We start from the raw sequence: 20274 nt of genomic DNA, 5'->3' as shown, positions 1-20274 counted from the left end.
CCATGATAGTGGCGCAGTGTTCCACATTGCACAAGCTTTCCCAGAGCTAAAGGCACACTTAAGGAACAGTTAGTAGTCTGTTTCGCAGAAAACTAGGATGTGGCTGGAATATGGAAGAGCTGTCGAGAAACGCTGAGTCCAGCACTCTGGTTTGCCCCCCATGTTGAGCTGTGTGGGTGTTCAGCACAGGAACTGTTCTGTCCCTGTCTGCTACTGCTCTGCCCCGCGACATACTGCCACCGTCAGAAGACTTCAGCAGCAGCGGCTCCATTTCCCCTCTCCCATTCTCCACCCTCCACCCTCTCTCTACCCTCTCCTTTCTGTCATCTGTTGTCAGACTTCCGTGATAGTCTAATGCTTATTCTGTCTCGTTCCTCCGCTTTCTCGCTTTCCTTCCCCCCTCCTCCCTCCTTCCTCCCACTCTCCATTCCTTCCCCCCGCCCCCACTTTTTAGTCCCTTACTTGGTGTAAGTCACAGAGATCTGTTTATAACGGACCTCCTCCTTTCTGGCTCGAAGAGGTTTACTTAGCTCCTCATCGACTGTGTAGGTCAATGAGTGAAGGGTTGCAGAACCCAGGGCAACTACGGATCTAGGCAGGAAAGTTGGAATTGAAATACACTCTACTTAAAAGCCAGTCCTTTTCCGTCGTGTATAACTGCTGGTGAATTGTCATCACATTCTTTCTTTCCTGGTGTAGTTAGACGTGATCATAGTTAGCATTTATACTCTGATTTTAGACATGCCTGATGCACTGTTCCTATCTGATGCTCCACATCAGTCCTGATATCAGGAAGTAAATATTATCTCTGCTTTAAATGAGGAAGCGCTGGTTTCTGATGCAGACTGTGCCTCTCGTGACCTAACGAGTAAGCAGTGAAACAGAAACTGGTGCGCTTCACTTTAGATTCAGAGCCCCTGTTACATCCCCTCATGGATGAGCTGAAAGTGGACCAGGGACCTAAACACACAGCCTTAAGCTATAAAATTTCTAACTGAAAACATAGGAGAAGCTATGTATGACCTTGGGTTTCAAGATAGATAGAATAGAAAAAGCACAAACTGTTAAAAAAGAAAATGATAAATTGTGTCTACTGAATATTAAAAGCAATATATTTGAAAGTCACCATAAGGAGAATAAAAAGGAAACTGTGGTATGGGATGTGGAACTGCCCAGTGGGTGGGGGTGGGGGTGGGGCCAGAAAGGGAATAAAATCTGGAGTGTAAATAAATAAATAAATATTTAAAAAAAGAAAACTGAAAAATAAAAGAAAACGTTAGGGAAGCACATGTCTAATAAATGTTTAGTATCCCAAATGTATAAGGAATTCTCACAAATCAATAATTTAAAAAATACAAGTGGTTCAGTTGCTTAAAAGTAGGCAGATTTGAAGATTTGAAGAACATGACACTAAAAGAAGATATTTGTATTAATCATGGAGTCAAGAGAAATTTACACAAAAACTATATTGTTGAAAGAAAGAAACAATGACCTCATGAACCAAAAGGTTCCATAATGAAAAGATGATACCGGTGAGAGGTATACAACCAAAGAGATGCTCCAATCCACTGCTATCTGTATTCAGATGCAGTTGCCAGCAGAGTAGTGAAAAGCCCAATTTACAAGCCGAGAAAGGTGGGTCAGAGGTGAAGAGTGGGTGGTGCTTTTACAGAGGACCCAGTCTGGTAGCTCACAACCACCTGCAATTCCAACTTCAGGGGATCCAATGCCTCTGGATTCCACCCGCACCCTATTTATGTGTACACACACACACACACACACACACACACACACACACACACGCCTATAAATAAAATGAATACTATATTTACAAAATTGATTCAACATTTTTTCATATAGAATTCCAAGTGTTCCCTAAATAACACAAAACAATCTATTAAAAGAAGAACTAAATTGGAAGAGTCGCAGTTTACAGTTTCAAAACTACTGTAAAGCTGTCGATACCAAGTCAAAGTAGGACCAGCAGAAGGATGGGCGTGACTGACGCTGCATAAACACGAGTCCTGAAGCAAACCCACATGTGATCAGCTGACTTCAGACAATGTTCCAACGTCCATTAAATGGAGAAAAAAAGGAGTCTCACCAGCATGGGCCCTGGAACAATTTCATCTAAATAGGCAAGAGAATGAAGCTGGTTTCTGCTTCGTGATGCGTATTAAAATCTCTAGGAAATCACACAGGGGTAAATTCTCATGACCTTTTATTTAACAGTTGTTTTGTAGATGTCACTCACACACACACACACACACACACACACACACACACATGCAATAAAAGAAAATATGATTTTAACTATTTCAGAAATCAAATGTTTATTTTAGAATTATCGAGAGAGTCGAGGGACTAGAGAGGTGGCTCAGCAGATAAAAACACTGGCTGGCCAGAGCACTAACTGATCTTTCAGGACCCGAGTTTAATTCCCTTCACCCATATGGTGGTTCATCACATCCACAACTCCAGTTCTAGGGCACCTGACACTTTCTTCTGGCCTCCACATGTACCAGGTATACACTCAGTGCACAGATGTGCAGGTAAAACACTCACAAAATAAAATAAAAAATAATAACAATTTGTAAAAAAAAAAAAAAAAAGTAAAAAGTAAAAAGTCGAAATGAGAGAAAAGATTGATGGGTCACATGCCCAATAAGAACCTGCATGGAGGATACATAAAGAACTCACTCCTACAACTCAACAGGGATAGGAAAGCCCGATTTAAAAATAAACAAAGGACTTGAATCAACACAATGCCCAAGAAATACAGATGAATACATGAAAATATACTCAGTATCATTGTCCATTAAGGAAGTGCGTAGCAAGACCACAGTGAGACAGTGAACCTACAACCATTAGAGCTATAAATTTATTAGCATACATTAATTACATAAAATAATGGTTTGCATTGAGGATAACTATAATTTTTTAATATAAAACAATGAGTTTGTGAGGATGTAGAAAAGTGAAACGTGTGTGCTTTTCTGTAAGGAATATGCAGTGATTCTATTTCCTAAGAAAACAGTAGGTGGCTCCTTAATAAGTTAAACAGAAGTAAATTATGACATCATTTTCAAATCTGAATATCTTCAGATATTCTAGGCAGCAATGTTCAAAATAGCCAAATTTATGAACAGCCCAAATGTTCTTCAGCTGATGGAATGTGGCATATCCATACACTGGTGTTGTGGTTTGCCCTGAAGTTATCTGTATTTTGATGCTAATTCCACTGCCCCAAGGACAGCTGCCTAGTCAAGGACTCAGAACGCAGGTGACTTCACCAGAACCACCTCTCCATTGAATTTGTAAAGTACAGGATAGAAGGAGGCCTGTCATTGGAGGAGAAGGAAGGATGGGTGGGAGAGAAGTTTGAAGGAAGAGGAGGAGACAGAGAGAAAGGAGAGACAGGAGGGAGAGAGGGGCTGAGAAGCCGTGGCAGGACAAGATGGCAGGTGATGTTAAGATTCTGCTCTGTGTATTTACAGGTTGTTATTAATGTTCTCAAGGGATGGATGGTACCGGGCATTGTATGTTTAAGTGGGCAATTATATCTTACCAATTGGATCTAAGGTTATTGTGTTGTATGTTCTTTTATATGAAGGTTTGAGTGTAGGAAAGTGAGCGGCTGGGATGTGTTTCTGCCAAGATATCTAGCAGAGAATTTCAGACATTTCGGCACCAGAGTTAGCAGGGTAAAAGTAAATTTTACTTTTTTATTTTTATATTTTTACAACAACACACTGGAATACAGTTCACATGTAAAACTGGATGAACCACTGGTAGATGCTATCTCATAGAAAAGCCCAAAAGCATCATGCTAAATGGAAGAAGCCAATCACAGAGGTTTGGCCTCTCTATCTCATATGGCCTCTCTACTCTGGGCAGATCTAGACACAATACTGGGAATAGTACCCATTCTAGGGTAGGTCTCATGTTCAGGAATAGCTGACCAACATTCAATGGACTCCACACTTTTTTGTCTGTTTTTATTTGGTTACGGTTTTGTCATTTTTTGCTTTGTTTGTTTATTTGGATGTTGTTTTATTATTTTTTCTTGGGTTGGAGGGTTTCATTTTATTTTTTTGTTTTTTTTTGTTTTTTAAGAAATATTGGGTGGATAGGGAGGGGAGAAGATCTGAAAGGACTTGGGGGTAGGAGAATATAATCAAAATATATTTAAATTTAAAATTATTTTTAACAATAAAAATATAACTTTAAAATGTTAATAAAAATGCTACAAAAATAAGGTGGATTCGTGTTTTCCAGTGGGTGTACCTAGCAGTGAGTTTTATGTTGTTTACCACATACACAGAAGAGTAAATAGAAAGTAAGCACACGTGCAGTTCACACACGCACACATGCCAACACACACATGTGCACACGTGCACAATACTGAACATCATTGGCTCTTAGGGGCAAGCAGTTTAAAACCTTAATTAAGAGATTATTACTCACCTAAAAAATGCCTCATATAAAAAAATCTGAAGCTGGCAAAGTCTGAAACAGACGTGAAGGAACTCTAGTTCTTCTGGCATGCCACTAATGTAAAAGCAAGGTGTCAGACCTTCCCTTAGAAGTAAGTTGCAACTTCTTGCAAAGTTAAATGGGTGCTGTGTACACCAATGAATCCAAAAATGAACATGCTCACACCAAAACCATCTTCTAATTAGCATTCCAGTTTTACTAGTAATTTCCTCAAACTAGAAATAACCCAAATATTCATTACCTAAAGTAGGTAAAATTTTATTGTTCATAAATAAATGAAAAACTCAGTTATAAAAAGAAAATATTGGGGTTGGGGAGTTAGCTCAGTGGTAGAGCACTTGCCTAGCAAGCTCAAGGCCCTGGGTTCGGTCCCCAGCTCCGGAAAATAAATAAATAAATAAATAAATAAATAAATAAATAAATAAATAAATAAATAAATAAATAAAAAGAAAATATTAACGATGTTAGTAAATTACAGAAACACTCATCTAAATGGATAAAGTCACATTCAAAGTCTGTTTATATGTCTCTCTAGTAAAGGAACTTATATAGTGACAAATGATCATGAGGACAGAATTACCTGCAAAGGAGCATGAAGGAATAGAGTGCAAAGATTGAAATGTTCTGCACAGTGTTCATAATAGTGGTTATGTGACTGGTTATGCAGGGTAGTCTGCTTAACAAGAGCGTTTTTGCCGTATTTAATTTTAACCTCAATTAAGCTGTCTCTAAAACTACCTCTGCTTTTTATAATCTACCATTGTCTCTCCTTAGAGCACAAACTCAACCCTTTTATTTACGAACTCTCAAAAGTAGAAAGAAGGTCATTTCACAAACCCCAAATCCTTTTTTACCTTAATCTCACAGCTCAGACAAAAGGCTTTTGGGTCCATTCAACATGCATGGGAACCAGAAAGATATGTCAAGGGCCAGACTTCAGGGTCATCAAGAAGAACTGATAGGGAATGGGAGAAGGGATGCAGAAGGGTTGATTGGGTGGAGAATTAGGCATTGATCACCCACAGGGGAAGGGTGATGAGTTAGGAACAGTCTTCACTCTTTCTCTGGATTCACCACTTGAAAATGCTTTTGCCTCTCTGCATCCTATAGGCTCAAGCAGTCGGGTTTGCTAGGGGACTGCATCAGGACATTTATATTCAGAGGAAAAATAAACTCTGAACTCACCCTAGAGAAGGGAAATGGTTTTCGTACCTTCCCATCTTTCATAGTGTCCAACGGCACCTAGAAACAAGACAAATATTTGAATAATTAATGAGTTAATATACCAAAAGTTGCTGAAGGGCCCAGCAATTTTCCACTAAATTAAAAATTCTAAAGGGATGTGTGTTGTGACTATTGTGTTGTCTGTTCTAATTGAGACAGTGCAGGGGGAAGCCATATGCCGTTCTTTATTGTACGTTTCTTCTGAATAGAGTTTACCCAAATGAGCTGCTCCAGTACTTTCAGAACATTAAAAGAGACCCAGTGTAGACCTCAGCAGTCAAACTCACGAAGTCAGCAACGTATGTCCTGTGCAGTTTGTGATAACTGAAGCTACTACTACATGGATAATATCATTGATTTGTGGGACATTCATTCTGCATCTGCCCAATACTTTATTAACATTGGATAGACAAATACCAATAAAGTGAACAGCCCCACAGAGAATTGACCAAACCGCACCATTCCCTTCCACACCGAGGACATATTATAGCCAGAAGTAATTTTGCAGCAGCTCTGTCACACTAGACACAAAGCTTTGCAGCCAAGCATCTGAAATACGAGTAAGATGTTCTCTAAGGTGTGACAAAGAAACAGGCTTATGAAATCACCATTAAATATTATAGAACATTAGAGACATGAGAAGACCAGAGGAAAGATGAGGTGACGAACAGAACCCAGACGCCCCGATTAAAATTCACCTTCTCCACAGGAAGGTGCCTGCACATTGATAAAACTCTTTATGAATATTAAATCCTACAGCAGGAGAGGAGATGGCACTGGGATTCTTAGAAGTCAGTAGTCAGATGTGGCGAATCATTCACAGAAATAGATTTTTAAATGGACAAAAATGTATAATGAATGCCCCAATTTGTCATTATTTCTAGTTCTGGGTTACTTTTCAATATTATTAAGTGTGTGGTTGATGGGTAATTTTAATGATATGGTGATAAATAGAGATATGGAGCTGTTAAGCTCCATGTGTATATTGTTGCTGGTGTAACAGAAAAACATAAGCATATAGAGAATTTTTAAGAAAGAATTTTTAAAGGTCTGGGCGTTGATTGGCTGTATCACCCGGAAAAAGTGATCTCTTTACTCTCTGATCCCTAAAACTTTCTGAGAAACTTTTATTGCTTGTATACCCTCAACAACACTCTGTAAAATCTTTGACTTCACTGAAACGTAACTACAATGTGGTAATAATAGTGTAAACAATTAGGTTTCCCAGCTTTCGAAATTAAGGTCAATGTGTTTACATTCAACAAACATGTTTACTTGTACTGTTAGTTAGCTTTGTGGCTCTGTGGTAAAATACCTGAGAAAATAACTTTTGTAGGGGAAATGTCTTCTGATTTAAGAAACTCCAGTCCATGGTCATCTGGAAAAGATAGTATTCATGGTGGGAAGGCCATTGTGTTGGTTTGAATAGGAATGGCTCCCCATAGATTCATAATGCTTGGCCATAGGAAATGGCACTGTTAGGAAGTGTGGCCTTGTTGGAGTAGATGTGGCCTTGTTGGAGTAGATGTGGCCTTGTTGGAGGAAGTGCGTCACTGTGGAGGTGAGCTTTGAGGTCATATATACTTCATGCTACACCCAATGTGAAGCACAGTCTCCAGCTGCCTTGGGGTCAATTTGTAAAACTCTCAGCTCCTTCTCCAGCACCATGTCTGCCTGAGCATTGTCATCCTTCCCACCATGATGATAATGGTCTAAATAAACCTCTGAAACTGTAAGCCAGCCCCAATAAGAATTGCAGTGGTCATGGTATCTCTTCACAGAGACTCAGTCTTTAAACTAAGACAGCCATAGAAGACACCTCACAGCAACTGAGCAGCACAAGAAAGATACAAGTTCAAACATGCCCAATGCACTAACTTCCTCCTACAGATCCGTCTAGAAATAGTTGCCCCAGCATATGCTGAGGAACAAGCCTTTTACACACGGACCATCATGGCTACCTCAGTCTGGTGTCACGGCCACATGCTAGAGAAGACAAGGAACTGTGGAAACAATTCCATCCATCTCAGCCTTCATAGCTTTGCACTATTGCCTATGTGGCCAATACCTCAGACACACATAGTATAGGGGAATGCAAGGCAAGAAGGATATTAATACTCAGTCACCTCAGGCAAGTGAACATGCAACTAGGAAACAACAGGAGTCCCTGGATTCAGATAACATTTAAGTCACCATCAATAGGTCTATTAGAATGAATCAAGATTGTTTTGAAAGATAACATATTACTATTAAAATCACAAGGGAGGGCTTAGACATCTGTGCTATCAAGACTCATGCATGTCCAAAGGAATCAAAGTGACACACTGGAATGTAATATAAGAATAGTAAACGTAAAAATAAATGTAATATAAGAATGGTAAAATTAGGGGTTGGGGATTTAGCTCAGTGGTAGAGCGCTTGCCTAGCAAGCGCAAGGCCCTGGGTTCGGTCCCCAGCTCTGAAAAAAAAAAAGAAAGAGAATGGTAAAATTATTCAGTCTCTTATAAGGTTAATTTTTATATGAATAGCTCATCCTATATTCCCTCCATTATCCATGAATGGTGCTTACAAAGACCCCCAGTGAATGACTGAAATTGAAAATAACAATTCTGCCTATATATACTTTTTTTTTCTGTAACTATGTACTGGTGTTATTTTTCTATAACAGACACAGTAGAATATTAAAAATAATAGTAAAGTAAGGCAATTGAAGTATTGTAATAAAATTTACATGAAGAACAGCCGTGAGGCAGGTAGTGCTAATTCATATAAAAATTACCTTGTAAGCATGGATTCATTGGACTAGAGGTGACTCCCATTCTGGAAAGATGTGAGGACACATGAGATCATGTTGAGCTATTCAGAGCAGCCTGTCACATTAGATGTACAAATTGTTTGCTTCTGGGATAATTTTCCTCTTCAGTTACCCATGGTAAATTAATTATGGAAGCAAAACCATAAGTGACCTTTGCCCACTGTTCTCCACTGGGTATCTCGGAATACATTCCCTGTGGGTTAGGAGCACTACTGGGTGCTGTCAGGAACATATTGGTGGAACCATACAGATTCCATATCTGCTGCTTATGTTTTGAAGTAATTGGCACATGATTTTTTTTCACAATAAAAGAAAGGCTTTGAAAAGAGTGAAGTATTATAAGGAAAAACCTGAAAATTCTACAGAAATACCTTCCTCTGGTGCAAATAATTTTTTCAGTGGAGTCAAGAATTGTATTTCCACCATAATAGGTTCTTTCACAAAGGTGCAGGCACAGACGATGAGACCACAAAGACACTCCCTCTGTACCAACATGATGGACTGATTAAAAAAAAAAAAAGAACTCTACATCCCCAATCACTTTTTTTAAATTTATATCAAGACCATCTCTTTAGAAGCAGCTACCTTCCGGGACTTGCATCACAAAGTCCAAGGCTTCGACTGCAAAGAATGAGTCACTGCAGATGAAAGCAGGGTCTGGGACCGTGGAGCTGCTAATGGCTTTCCAGTGAGACTCAGGGCTCTGTGAGTCCCTGGCTCTGAGCACCGTAGGTTAGGAGTCATCGTTTCCAACTCTATCTTGCCCACACTTTCTGATCTTTGTAATATGTGCTTCTGCAGAACTACACCTGCAGACAAACCTTTATTTCTGTGTGCAGTCAGAGCTCTGCTATGACATTCTATGGGAGGGTGGTAGTCTGTAGGGGAGGTTAGAAGATTTTAGAAGGAACTATAATTGAGCTGCTAACGTGAGAAAGTGACTCTGCTACAATCTTTTTTCTTCACACTCAAAGCTCTCTAATTTGGAGGAAGGAAAAGCATGAGGCTATCCTAACTTTAGTGAGAAGAAAGGGGGCAGGAAGCTAGTGATTCATTCCTGCATTTCTGATTGCATGTTTGCTCATTAGCTTCTGACGTATGGTTGATGTGTAGGATCCTTAACCACTGCCAGCTCCAGTCAGCTCGTAGTGGCTGCCTAGAGCACTGAGGCAAAGTTGGTGCAGCCTCTTCTTGAGCTCAGTGGAAAAAAATGCCACAGTTGATTCCTGATGTCCCTGTACATGCCACCCCAATACCCTGTGACAGTTGGAGAAACTTGTCTTCCCAGATGAGTGGTCTGGAGAAAACCAGACTTGGTTCTGGATTCAGGGCATTTGCCTTTGTAGGTCAAGAGGTCGAGTCTCTGATCAGCAGCTATTCCTGTCAGCTCTACATGATGCTGTTCATTTAGACGAGCTGAGAAAATGAAGAGCTTCAACCAGTATGGCCGAATGCAGTAAAGCCCAGACAATGAGGTGCAGGACAGGCCCTGCCTCAAGGGTCCTTCCTCTACTTTATTATCTTTCTTTGTACTCGTGGGCTTTGGCTACTTCTTATGCATTTCACTATGTCTCCCCTCCTAACCTATTTAATATTTGTCTTATTTCCCCAATTACGAGATACCATAGAGGAGTTGGGAGACAGTTTTCATACATGTGAAGTTAGTTATTTTCTCATTAAAGTGGGCAGCCCCTGAACCACAAATTATTTAATTATTTAAGCAGTCTGGCTGCTGCCTGGGAACTTTTGTTTCACTCTAGAGAAACTCCATTTACGGTCTTTTTCCACTATGTATGATCTGAACTTGCAGAGGAGACATCAGTGGCTCAAAGGAAAACCCCCAACAGAACCCAAAAGACACTCTTATGAGAAAACTATGTTTCCCATCAACCTTGCTAAAACTGTAACCCTTTACTACAGTTCTTCATGTTGTGGCGACCCCTCCCCCAATCATAAAATTATTTGCATTGCTACTTTATAACTGTAATTTTGCTATTGTTACGAATGATAATGTAAATATATGAGTTTTCTGATGGTCCCGGGCCACCCTTATGAAAAGGTCATTTGAGTCCCCTCTAAAGGGGTCATAACATACAGGCTGAGAACCACTGCTCTAGACAGTACTGAGGGAGGATGAATTGTCCGGAGAAGAATATGAACAGCAGATGTCAACAGCTCTGTAGAATCAGTGGAGTCAAATCCTGAGTGTGACTGAGTCTTCGGAAAGGCTTATTCAAGTATATCTATTAACTCTTTATGTTTAGAAAAGATGTATTTATAATTATGATTAAAATAGTGTGTGTCCGTCCATCTGTCTGTCTGTCTAAGGTTTCTATTGGTTTGGCAAAACACCATGACTAAAAGCAACTTTGAAAGGAAAGAATTTTTTTTTTCGGAGCTGGGGACCGAACCCAGGGCCTTGCGCTTGCTAGGCAAGTGCTCTACCACTGAGCTAAATCCCCAACCCGTTGAAAGAATTTTTTTCATCTTATACTTCCAGGTAATAGTCAATAGCTGAGGGAAATCAGGGCAGGAACTCAAGCAGGGAAAGAATTGAAGTAGAAGTAATGGAGGATTGTTGCTTTTTGGCTTGTTCAGCCTGCCTTATTTTATATCCCAAGATCACCTGACCAGCGATGGTATCATCTAAATGTGCTATGCCCTCCCACATCAATCAAATAGTAAGAAAATACCCCCACAGACTTCCCTATAGGCTAATCATATGGGGACATTTTCTCAATTAAGATTTCTTCTTCCTAGGTGTGTCTAGGTTTGTGTCAGGTTGACAAAACCCAGTATACTATATATAATTTTTAAAACAAAACATTTTAAATAGTTAAAACTTATCCAGAAAATCACCTACAGGAGATAATTCACTAATCTATATCCACCTAGGTGGGAGCCTATGAAGAATAGGCACTCATTAAATCCCCACTTGTGTTGGTTTTAATACCTTCCGGTCGCCATCTCCATAATGAACCTACAACTCTTAGACTTACCAAGGGTAAGCAGAAGGGAGCTTGAGGGAAAATGTTATGCTCAGTCGAGAGCTGGTAATCGGTCAGTGCCGTATAATTTAATTTACTGAATAGTAAATGCCTGATGCCAGATCACAAGGCTGAAAAAGTGGGCCACTGACTAGCCAGCCAGCAGTTTGGATGAAATCAGCCCCATTGCATTGAAGGTGGAATCAACCATTCTGCAATTACCCAGAAAGGAAAATATGAAAGCATGGGGTGTGTGTTGGCAAGTGAATTCAGCCAATATGAAGAAAGCAGAGAGCCTTGCAAGAGAGGATCTTGCCATTGTGAAAACCACAATCTCTCACAATGGTAAAGCCTTTGCTTATGCTTTTAGCCACAGCCAGGAACCACATCTCAATAGTTGTATTTAAAATATATGTCAGGGCTGAAACAGCCCTGTGGAAATGCAGATTTCTCTGTTTCATATGTGTGACACGGCTATCCAGAAAGGACTCGTGCCTGCTCGGGATAGCTAATGTATCATGACTATAAACACAGATGAGTCAGATGTATAAATTCAAAGCAGAAAAGGCAAGATTTTTTTCTACATGATTTAAATCCACCTGTAGAGTAAAATGAAAATTCTCAAGACTTCCCCATAATGGAGAGACATCATAACAGACAGCTTACCCCAGGCCAGTCTTAGGCCCTGCCAGTGTTCTCTTTACCATATATCCTGTTTCTAAGCTAATTATGATTCCCTTACTTTCAGACTTGAAACATTTTGAAAATATTGCCACTAAGACCTTAGAAGTTTCCTCCCTTCCCTAAGGTTTCACTGACAAATCAAGTAATTCAATTTATTAAAGTCCTACCCAAGCAGAAGTTGAAAGCTCTAGTTGGATACCCAATTCTGTGCTTCTCTGTCCCCAAAATGTGCTACTTTGCTACCCAAAGTTCTTTATTTCAAAGGGTTCAAGTTTATCATCTTTGTGTATATGTTTCTATATAGTGTCCTCCAGAAAAGTATGAATATGAGTCTGTAGGCATTGTATTTGTGTATGGTTAACATGGGGTTCTCGAGGTCTTTATATCTTGTTAAAACAAAATAGAAGGGTTAGAAACGGCTTTGTGATAGAACACTGGCCCAGGATGCTGGAGCCTGTGGACCCAATCTCCAGTACTGAGGGAACAGGGAGACAAAATATAGCACATAAACAAGGGTACCTCCATAAAGCTTTTCTGTCACATGTGGGTCACAACCCCTTTAGAGGTCAAACTACCCTTTCACCAGGGTCACCTCAAATCATCCACATATCAGATATTTGAATTATTATTCATAACAGTAACAAAAATTACAGGGATGAGGAAGCAATGAAGATAATTCTATGGTTAGAGGTCACCATAACATGAGGAACTGTATTAAAGGGTCACAGCATTAGGAAGGTTGAGAACCACTGTTCTAAAAGAGTTTAATGGATGACTAGGGAGCTTAATTGGTAAGTGTTCTTGCTGTATAAACACAAAGGCCATAATTGATATCACCAGCATACAAATAAGAAGCCAGGAGCAGACCATTCTGTAATGTTTGTGTTAAATGAGTAGGGCCACCCACCCTAGTCAAATTTGTGAGCTACAAGTTTAGGGAAATGCTAAGAACCAGCCTCAGAGCTTAGAGAGATGTTCTGAGGAAAAGGTGTTTGAGACAAGCAAAAAGAATGACTTGAAGTCTTAGAAAAAGACAGCAAGTACAGTTTTTTAAACACAGCAATAAATCAGAGATCTGCCTGCCTTTGAAAGCACAGACAATAAGCTTGCTGGGTGGGATCTAGCTCTAAGATCACCATTCCCTAAATCTCATTATCTCTTGACAAGATGGCTCATATTACAGCTGCCTCTGTTCTTTTAGATACATGAAGCCCCTCAGATAATTCATATTGTGTCCTTATATTTTGCATAATTGAGAAATTATATATTCTTGAACTTGTGTTTTCAGAGTTCTTTCCACAGCCTTAAGGGCTATCCTGAAGGTCACAGCATTTACCTTTTTGCTAAAGACGTTAGACACACCCCCTCCTCCTGTATTCCTGCTGTTTCTGATTATCATGGATTCATTAACCTTGGAAGACATTCCCTTGAAAGAACATAAAGTAAAATATATAAACAAGTCCTACACCTAGCAACCGTCAACACTTGTGGAGGCCCACACCCTGCTGGCTCTGCTCCTGGGGCAGAAACTGTGTCACACCATCCCTCCTGAATGGCCATGCAGGATTTGGGAAAGACCCTGTCTAAAGCCACAGAAAGTGAGAAGGATAGAGGACTTCCTCTGTTAACCTCTTGCCTCCACATGTACATACCCACGTGTACACATTAACATACCACATACACACACAGATGTACACACTCAAAATTCTACCTTGCTCTAGAAACTAAAATCTCCACACCATAGTCCAAATAGCATGAGTTATATGTGTTCATTCTTTTCCTAGTGTTATAGAGAACAAGTCCTTCTAGCCTCTACTGCAGTACCCTCCATGAAGCCAATGGATAGAGAGAGTCACCATGTGATGCTTTGTATGAAAAGGCTGTGCCATGAAGGACGAATGAGTTCCTACTGTTGCAAATATGTCTATGCTGGTACTCTGTGGAGGTTAGCATGTCTCAGTAGCCAACCATCTCAGTGCCCAACATACTAAATTTAACTCCCACTTATTCTCTTAGCTGTACAGGCTTAATGACATCATCCAACTGATCCTGTGGATACTTATTCCTGGAAATAACGTCCACCTCCATCATTTCAAATATTATAGACCTAGTTATTAAAATAAATCTCTACCTTCAGCTTATTCTTCTCCCATTAAGTAGTAAGTTCTACATATTCAATGGGTATATTTATGTTATAGTTACTATATTTTAATATTTGAAAGTCTGTCTGTCCTCTCTGCCATGTCCCTTCCTCTATATTATCCCACTGTGTGCACGAACACACACACACGCAGAGTGACCTACAGACTAGACAGTTACATATGCTGTTCTTTCCCTTGGAATGACCTTGACTGCCAGAGTCATGATGTCATGGATGTGATGTTTCAAAATTCAACTCCCCAGTGCTGAGAGAAGACTTCTGAGAACAGTGCTCAGAAAGTACGTGAGGAAAAAAAGAAGAAAAGGTGGGGGTGTGTTTAGCCTACTTAACTGTGTAGCAGACTGGGTGTAGAGGGCATATTTGTAAAAGAAGCATGTTTCTCACAGTCCTGGAGGGTGGGATAGCCAAGGCCAAAGCTATGGCGGGCTCAGTGTCTGTTGAAGTTCTGCCTTCTTCATAGTTGGTGGAATTTAGCTCCCATGTTAGAAGCTGTCAACAAGCTTGGCTGGACATGTATAAGGGCACTGATCTTACACAAAGCCTTTCACATTCTAAAAGCTCCTTTCCTCAAATACCATCACCACTGTGGTTAGGAATTGTCTAACTAGGGTTACTATTGCTCTGTGAAACACTGTGGCACAAAGAAAGTTGGGAAGGAAAGGGTTTATTTAGCTTACACTTCCACATCACCATTTATCATCAAAGGAAGTCAGGACAGGAACTCAAACAGGGCAGGAACCTGGAGGCAGGAGCTGATGCAGAGGCCATGATGGATGCTGTGTACTGACTTACTATTCCTCATGGCTTGCACAGCCTGCTTTCTTGTAGAACCCAGGATAGCAATCCAGGGATTTCACAACCCACAATGGGCTTGGCTCTCCACAATCCATCACTAAATAAGAAAATGCCCTTCAGACTTGCCTACAGCTTGCTCTTATGAAGGCTTTTTCTTCTGTTCTTCTTTTTTAACATAATATGGCTTTTTGGTGATGGATTTCAACCCACCTTGGCGTGCTGAGTTCCAGTAGAATTAGGTGCATCTTCTCCCATTGTGGCAAAGTAAGGCAGCCCAGTTAGCTGAAAGTGATTCAAAGGCAGGCAACAGAGTCAGATACAGCCTCTGCTCCTGCTGTTAGCTGCTGCACAACTTATGTATGTGCTAAGAGCCTAGGTCCATCCCATACACACTCTCTGTTTTGCAGTTCCATCTCTCTGGGTCCCTATAAGCCCAGGTTATTCCTTGTTTGTTCCTTATTCACTTTACATCCCGCCAACTGCCTGCTTCCCAGCCTCCCCCTCCCATGATCCTTCCCCCATCCATCCCTTCTCCTCTAGCAGGTGGGGGCCCCTAAATATCTACCTGGCACTTCAAGCCTCTGCATGGCTAAGCCCACCCTCTCCCACTGAGGTCAGACAAGGCAGCCCAGCTAGAAGAACATATCCCACAGATAGGCAACAGCTTTTGGGAGAGCCCCCACTCCAGTCATTTGGGACCCACATGAAGGTTAGGTTGCACATCTGCTACATATGAGTGGAGAAGCCTAGGTCCAGCCCATGTATGCTCTTTGGATGGTTCACTCTGTGAGAGCCCCAAGGGTCCAAGTTAGTTGACTCTATTGGTCCTGTGAAGTTCCTATCCCCTTCAGGGCCCACAGTCCTTCCCCCTATTCTTCCATAAGAATCCCCAAGCTCCATCCACTGTTTGGCTGTGAGTGTCTGCACCTGTCCTAGTCAGCTGCTAGGTGGAGCCTCTCAGAGGACAGCCATGCTAGACTCCTGTCTACAAGCATAGCAGAGTATCATTAATAGTGTCATAGTGTCAGGGATTGGTGCTTGCCCCTGTAATAGGTCTCAAGTTGGGCTGGCTATTGGTCCCCTCTGTCTCTCCTCTATCGCCCATCCCTGTATTGCTTACAGACAGAATAAATTTTGGGTCAAAAGTTTTATGGGTGGATTGGTGTCCCTATTTCTCCACTGGGATACAGGAGTAGCCTCTTCAGGCTCCATATTCCCAATGCTGTGAGTCACAACTAAGGTCACCCTCATTGGTTCTTGGGTGCCTGCCTTATCCCAGGTCACTGTCACACGAGCCCAGATTATTGTTAATTGAGGTTTTTTTCTTCTCAGATGACTTTAGTTTGTGTCAAGTTGGCATAAAACTCTCTAGCGTAGGAGTGCACACAGGAATTTGGAGATGGTAAATAAGCATTCAAGCTATAGTATCTACAAATCCAAAGAATTGGTACATTTCCAGTTATTTGATAATTGAAATAATTTCAAGTATTTTGACAAGAGGAACCTTTGGGATATTCTGGGTTTTAATTTCTCCAGGTAGCAAAAGCCTGGTGGGCATTACCATGGCTGAATGTCAGCCCCAATAATTTTTTTCTCTTTCTCTTTCTTTTTCAGGTTACAAACTCAGCTGCCAACAGTCCCGGCCAGATGACTCTTCATCTCAACCCTTTCCTGGTGTGTGGAGGGGATGGATTCACTCACTCCAACTTCGATGGCTGCGTTGACTCTGCCCTGAGTGTCGTGGAAGCTTTAAAGAGTTATATTTAGTGTCTGTGTTCTTGTTTTCTACAGTTACTTTGCAATTTTTGTTTTCACAATCATATTATTAATTGTTCTATTTTCCTTTCTGTGGAGAGAAATTGTTTGGGAAAATGTCTTCACTTATTGTCATTTTTATTATGAAATATAAAAACTGTTATAATTGATAGCTACCACCCATAAAAGAATAATTTCTTAGACTACATCTTCCCCAATTTTCTGACTTTTCATTAACAATCCTTATGGAAGCAAAACGGTGCTTGTAAGTCACAAATAACCCAGCTCCAGAATTATTCTAAATCAAAGTTCTCTTTCATGGGAAACCTTTATTATCCGTTTGAAAACTTCAGTTTTCAACAATCACTACCAAATCTCATCTTACAGCCTCACACATATAATTGAAATGCAAGATTTCTCCAAAACATGAAATAATTTCTGTTTCTCATTTACTTTCTGAGTTATTAAGACTCTGAGTAGTCAGTCCCATAGACTACAGTTTGAAGAACTGCTTGAGTCACAAAGGGACCCCCTGTAGGTTGTCAGAAAAATGACATGAATCATCTTCATTTTCCAAGTCACACAATGCTTTTTTACCCTTAAGGCAAACTCCAGTCTTCACATGTGAGATAAAAGTTAAACAGAAACTGAGAGGAAGTCTATCAATCTTTAACACCAGGTCCCCTGTGGCTGCTGCTGTCCGTTATGGTACTTGGACTATGTCATAGATAATGAATTTCCTGTTGTTCAACAAAAACCCTCCTAAACAGAAAATAGATACATTTCAAACCACTCAATAGTCCCTAACATAGCAGTTTGGCATGTCACCCATGTACTTCAGGATTTGGTCCCATGATGCTGGCTTGAGAGAAATTGAACCTACGATTTTCAAGCAAGCTGTGTGTTGTTAATTTGGAAAGCAAAATAATGCTATTTTTGCCTTTTAAAAATAGATTATGTGGGTGTAAGGTTAAATGTTGCTAATCCTGTTATAAGTCATGCTCGTGTAGTAAAGTGGTAGTCTTGGGCTCTTCTCTAAAATCTATAACCTTATGAAATCTGGGGAGTCCGCTAAGTTTCCAGTATAGACATGAGTTTCATCTTGCTGAGACGGTTTGAGTCCTATTAGACAGCAGTTGGTTACTCCCAAGATAGGAGTGCTTCTATTGCAGCCTTGGGGATATCTTGCCTTGCTGATCATTGCTGTGTTCATGGGTATCACAAACAGAGACGACCAGTGATTCCTTCCCTCTCTTGTTAGCCAGCTTGCATAGCACCTTCCAGTACTGTGAAAACTAGTCTCACGGAGGAGACTTTCAGCCCAGACCCTACCCCTTACCTTCTATGTCCTACTTCCAAAGTGTATAGTGTCTTCAACAACAGAGTCTCGCCTTCAATCTCCAGAGGCAGCAAAGGGCAGCAGCAATAGGATATAGTGTTTAGGGATATCTCTTGGATTCCCCTGGCCAACAATTCAAATGGGGTTTTTCCCATGGCTGGAGGTGTTTTGTTGTTAGTCTATGGCTCTTGTAGTAGCATTGTCTGCCTAAATAGCATAACTTCATCTGAACTGTATTTATCCCTCATCAAAGAAGTCTTTCTTTGTCAGATGGAGACCACTGAAAACCACAACTGGCCAAAATGCTAAGAGCAACTGATCATGAGGTGCTTGGCCCCAGGGGCTACAACTACAATACAATGGCTGTTCCTAAAGCTCAGGGAACAGCTTGGCAGAGGGGGCAGAAAGATTGTAAAAGCCAAAAGACCAAGAAATCTGCTGTGAAATTTGTCTCCTAGAAATAACAGGGAAGATATGCCCATGATACCTCAATAGTGTAACTGTCTAAATGAGACCTGAACAAGGACACCAATAGACATGATAGGGGAATCCCATGGAGCCCCACCCCTGAACACTGAGCCACAGTAAACTAAGGAATGCTGAGAGAGGGAAAATTGGTATTTCCTAGAGGGAAGCCTCCTACCTGATTATCAATTCCAAGTGGTCAGCTCTGAAATCACAACCAGAAAGCAGTACTAAACAACAGACTCAGCAAGTGTTATTTATGTATTTATACATTCACCCAACAATAATTGAAGACAAAGAGACCATGAAATTGAGAGTGGAGATTGGATAAGAGAGGAGTTTGAGGAAGGAAAGGGGAAGGGGAAAATGGTGTAATTTTATTTTTTGATGATTGATGATGAAGAAGAAGAAGAAGAAGAAGAAGAAGAAGAAGAAGAAGAAGAAGAAGAAGAAGAAGAAGAAGAAGAAGAAGAAGAAGAAGAAGAAGAAGCAACTGAAATTTTAATTTTTAAATAATTTTTTAAAAGATTTAAGGCTGGCCTCAAATTTGCTATTAACCAAAGATGACCTTGAGTTTATTATCCTCCTATATGTGCCTCTTAAATGCTGTGTATACTACTATCTTGGTTACTTTCCTGTTGCTGTATTGAAGCAGCATGAACAAGACAACTTGCAGAACAAAAAGAGTTTATTGGGGCTCACAATTTCAGAGAATGAGTCCATGACCATCATGGTGAGGAGCAGCAGGAAGGCAGGCATGGCACTGGGACCATACCTGAGAGCTTATATCTTGAGGCACAACCAAGAGGTAGAGAGAGCTAACTGACATGGGTTTTTGAAACTTCAAAACCCTCCTAGAGTTGGCACACCTCTTCCAATAAGGCCATACTTCCTAGTCCTTCCTAACACTTCCACCAACTGGGAAGCAAACACTTGACTATATGTGCCATTCCACCCACATATATGGGTGCCTTTCTCATTCAAACCATCCAAACCACCGTGCACCGTTCATGTGATGCTGGGTTCTGAGCCCAGGGCTTTCTGTATGCTAGGCAAGTACCCTACGTATGGAGATACACCTCCAGCCCCTATTTCCTTTTGAAAGCAAAGAAATAATTGTCTCAACTCCTAAACTAGGAAGCATTTATCCAAAGAGTCTGTCCCTTGGTAGTGCTTAAATTACGTTCACCTTCGTGCATGTTAGGTATGCATCTTGCATACCTACACAAGCACTAGCAGAATCCTCTGGTTTATCAACAAATTTGGATTTGTTCTTCTGGCATGTGAGGATAGCTCGCCTTTTATCAACGAAGGGGCAAAACCAAAACACAAAAGTGCCTGCGTATGGCTAATGTCACTCCATTTGAAAGCATAGAAAGGATAAATAAATTGCAGTTTCTGATGTAAAATAATGAAAATTGATTTATTGCATGATTCTGGTCCATGTTTGACTAATATTTGTCTTTATTTTCTCTTCGAATACCTAAAAAATTCATTCAGTTGTTTTTACTATTTTGTTTTAAACAGATATACATCTGAAGTCATTGGGCAG

At 40.6% G+C, this 20274-nt stretch overlaps 1 protein-coding gene across 1 annotated transcript in view; it reads left to right on the top strand.

The window, feature by feature from the left end:
- LOC116893054 (renalase-like) overlaps positions 1-17037 on the top strand; it is a 33514-nt gene extending 16477 nt beyond the window's left edge. The window contains exon 3 of the mRNA XM_032895016.1: positions 16778-17037. Coding sequence (XP_032750907.1) covers positions 16778-16930 — 153 coding nt within the window. The 3' untranslated portion in view covers positions 16931-17037. The remainder of the gene's footprint in view (positions 1-16777) is intronic.
- Positions 17038-20274: the final 3237 nt, after the last annotated feature.

Source organism: Rattus rattus, chromosome 2, assembly GCF_011064425.1.
Source record: "Rattus rattus isolate New Zealand chromosome 2, Rrattus_CSIRO_v1, whole genome shotgun sequence".
Taxonomy (NCBI): Eukaryota; Metazoa; Chordata; class Mammalia; order Rodentia; family Muridae; genus Rattus; species Rattus rattus.
Note: the sequence above shows the minus strand (reverse complement) of the source record. Positions and strands in the feature narration are given on the sequence as shown.